At 39.1% G+C, this 4014-nt stretch overlaps 1 protein-coding gene across 1 annotated transcript; it reads right to left on the reverse strand.

The window, feature by feature from the left end:
* Nucleotides 1-245: 245 nt before the first annotated feature.
* Nucleotides 246-2955, reverse strand: LOC117809121. The gene is made up of 9 exons (XM_034678793.1): nt 2291-2955; nt 2061-2151; nt 1852-1983; nt 1653-1721; nt 1376-1536; nt 1109-1245; nt 930-1023; nt 517-849; nt 246-437 (listed from the first exon to the last, which is right to left on the reverse strand). Exons 2-9 carry the CDS (start codon nt 2149-2151, stop codon nt 246-248), a joined length of 1209 nt encoding a protein of 402 aa, XP_034534684.1. The 5' UTR covers nt 2291-2955.
* Nucleotides 2956-4014: the final 1059 nt, after the last annotated feature.

The raw sequence follows: 4014 nt of genomic DNA on the forward strand, positions 1-4014 counted from the left end.
AAAAACTTTAAATTCGCTGCAGTATTTTAAATGAAATTGTGTTATTCACAAACCTTTTGAAATTTCACCAGATGATCTGTTGCCTCTTCAATGCTGATTTTCTTGGCCCGTTTTCTTCCAGCTGGTTGTGGTGTGAGAAGATGCAGAAGGACAAGAAGAGATGACATATCACTGTCCCACTCTGTAAATGGAGAAAATAACATTGTTATTTTTAAATGGCCTATTTTGTACATCTGGTATCAGAATCATGGTATACCTGGATCATCACCGATGTTTGGTCCTTCATTCAGAGCAGATGTGAGGTGTTGTTTCAGAAGCGTGCTCTCCCTTAGATTCCTGGCCTCTTGGATGACCTTGTCTTTGAAGTTGGTGTTCCACTTTTGCAGGAACCTTGTTGCGGCCTCTTCTCCAAACAGCAAGGAGAAATCTTGTAAAATCTAATTTAAAAAAAATAAGCACTTACAGCCACTTGTCAACTTATAAAAATACGTTTTAAAATGCATTTTGAATACATACCAGTCCTTTAGTGTCCAAGAAGCGAGGAAATATTTGCAGAAGATCAGCTGAGTGCTGCGGATCATGCAGAATTTGCTGACGGTACTGGAAGGTCTCTCTCATCTTCTGGAAGACTGTGTCACGATCTGTTGTGTGCTGAAGAAGAGATATTGCTTCCATATATTCATCTCCCATTTGCTGTTCACCTGTGGTAACCACAGTGGATCTCGATGATGTTGGACCTCCTTGAAGCACCACTTTCTTGACGGGGAAGGCTGTTCTGGACTGACGTTGCACAGTCTTTAGTCTCCACTCAAGAAAGCCTTTGTTGCTCCGACAGTCGTAAAAATGTTCCTAAGTAGAAGAAAACAAAAATCAATATTGGAAAAATATGGAATCAGCGGCAGTTGTTATTTCACTCAGTGGGAACTTACATATCCCTTGTTTGAGTATGGGTCTTTTAATGCCGGAAACCTTGACACAATCCCAAGGGCATGGAACTCCTTTGTTGCTTTACTAACATGACATCTGCAAAAAGACAAACGTAATTCCTACTTCCTACTGTTGTGTTCTTTAAGAAATTAGAAAGTCAAGACTTATTTGGCATTCTTACCCTTCTTTTTCACGCATGTGTGCTACAATGACGTTCACCATTAATCGCCTGGTGGAGTCTTTTAAACTCCCAGTGTCTTCATACTCTTTAATCACTGTCATTCCTGCTGGCTTTGAGGTCAGAATTTGATCCACGGCCTAAAAAATAAAATAATTACAAAGGGAAAAAATACAATCAACAATTTTTACATTAATTACATAAAGCATTATTATTTGCAAAACACATTCATTTTCCAGGAATCACGGGTGTTATGTATGTACTTCTTACTTTTCTTGCAACGTTTCTGTTCAATCGTAGACTCCCTTCACATCCTGGATCACTTGCTTCACTGCTAAGACTTCCGGAGACGGACAGAGTATCCGTCAGACTACCAGTGTCTCCCAGTGGAGAAGATAGCACTTCACTTGGTTGTGGCACACCACCAAGATCTGAAGAACACACAATGGAGTAAAGAATAAAAAGGATCAGATCCCAGAAACTAAAATGATTGCAATACTGTGTTGTAAGACAAAACATGAAAATCACATTGTACTTGATTACTTACCAAGAGTCACATATACTATCTCGTCTGAAAGGTCACTACAGGTCCTGGAGGATTCAGCCAATGGCAGTTCTGAAATACAAACCAAAGATTCTTGTGATGCGCAAGCACATAAGTAAACATCCAGCAAACAACTGTCTCTGAATTAAGATGTGAATCCCATAATTATCTCTGAAAACATAAAAATGATTAAATGGCCTACCATCATCAGTGGAGATGACAAAACACATTTCTTTAGCAGCAAGTTCAGGAAATACATCCTCATCCACCTCTACACCTTGGTCATCTGTGACTTGTATTATTATGTCCTCTGGTATCAGGAATTTCTCCCGGACTGTGACAAAGAGCACAACATTTACTTAATGATGCTACTCTCTCTATATATACTTTTATATAAAATAGATAACTTACCAGCACTAAGAAAATCAGAGAAGCAAAGGTCCTCTAACTTCACATACTTCTTCTTAGAGTCTCGTTGGACCTTTATTAATGTCTGGGCCATCTAATATTAAAAAGAGAAAACTTATATTTAGCTTTTTGTAATAGGTATAATACGAGTGCAGTTATTTAAATCAAAGCTTTAAGAATCATTGTCAAATTGCTGTTGAGTTGTTGGCTAATGTACGTTGGTGGCTACTTACATTGACGCATGCGCTCAGGCTTCCCTTCAGCAGTGCTCCATCAAACCAGTAACTTGCTGAATCTGTCCCATCTCAGTTTCGCTGGAAAACACTTTAAGAAGGAAAACATACAGTTCCATTGCTAAATAAAGTCAGAATCCAGAGTTTATGTATCTTAATGTAGAATAAGCGTTAGCTCATTAGCATTCATTCGGCTACTGAAGCTCCGTGTTGTCACCATCAGTGAACAAACTTTAGGCTTGACATGTATTTTTCTGTAAGGTTTACAGAAAAAAAAGGACGCACACATACAGCATATCATGACATGTCTTGCCTTGTCTTCTCTTTTCTCATCAGCATGTGGCCACACAAACCCTCGTGCCGGTAGAGGTGTGGAAAGTACCTGCCGATATTTTCAGCAGCTAACAGGAAGACGGGCACGGAAATGGCGGGATTACACAATAAAAGTCATTTCATTTTCAAAATAAAAGTCCCGTCCTAATTTTACATCGTAATTTCAGGCACTAGCGCGAAATTATAAACATGTAGAGGTGATTATAGGGTGTGTGTAAGCTCTCATTTATTAACATAGAGGCTTCATGAAAATAGTCAAGTAATGCAGCTGACTCGAAGTATGTGTGCATCACATAGACTGTATACAAAAGAGGTGCATCGGCCCTTAAACAAAAAACTGGCCACCTAAACTGTACACTTAGTAAACTATACACTTATTAAACCGTTCACTTACTAAACTGTACACAAACTATAACTTTTATGCAGAGAAAAAGGCCGAAGCTCCAATGTAGCATGCTATGCTAAACTCGGAACATAACTGCTATTCAATACTAAATCAATGCATGCATAACTTCAATCAAATTCAACATAAATGCTATGTTAGCTGTGCCTGCTGAACATCTTTGGTGAAGTATCCAACACAGTAAAGTTAAAGGAAAAAGCAGAAACAGCTTCACTCTTACCTCTCTGTCCACGTTTCAGCCTGCTGTGCCATGTGCGGTCAGGGAGGACGGTTAATCATGAACTCCAGAAGAGGGTTCATTCAGGCTCCTGAACCCCCACTGAATGAACCCCAAAATATTACTAAAAACTCCAGTAACCCTCAACACTGCCAGAGTTAGAGGGGATGAATAAACTCCAAGAATTTAACACTTTCACTCTTTTTTGCTTAACTACCAGATTTTTCACTCCTGGGATTTGCTGTGCACCGGTGCTTGATTTGTCAGGCTGTCATCGAGCCCAGAGAGACTCGATTCCCTACCTGTGTTCGAGGTAGAGAGACTATTCACCTGTTGTCCGTGTCTATTGATGAACTGTTCAATAAAGGTCATTACCAACTGATCTGTTGGCTTCCGGTACTGCTTGTGGGTCCTAACTCAACCCGTTAACAGTTTGTGTGTTTTGAGTATTAAAAACATTATTCTAAAATATTTTACTACACACTTATGTATGTACTGTCTGTAGTAAGTGTCACACTGAAGGAAAAAAAGGGCTGTCATTGTGATGAATGGAGAAGTGTTTTCCACTCATCATAGTGTTTTCCATTGAGCACATCAGTGTTCAACTGGTTCTTATAAATGTCTATTCATGGTGGTTTCTGTGTCATTTGAAAACAAAACACTATTTTGAGAAGAAATAACATTGTTTTGAAGGAGAACTGAAGGGTTTTGCCCATTGTGTGTTTTTTGATTTGTGTGTAGAGTTCTGAGAGTATGAGGCATGCTTTCAGA

Source organism: Notolabrus celidotus, unplaced genomic scaffold (assembly GCF_009762535.1).
Source record: "Notolabrus celidotus isolate fNotCel1 unplaced genomic scaffold, fNotCel1.pri scaffold_233_arrow_ctg1, whole genome shotgun sequence".
Taxonomy (NCBI): Eukaryota; Metazoa; Chordata; class Actinopteri; order Labriformes; family Labridae; genus Notolabrus; species Notolabrus celidotus.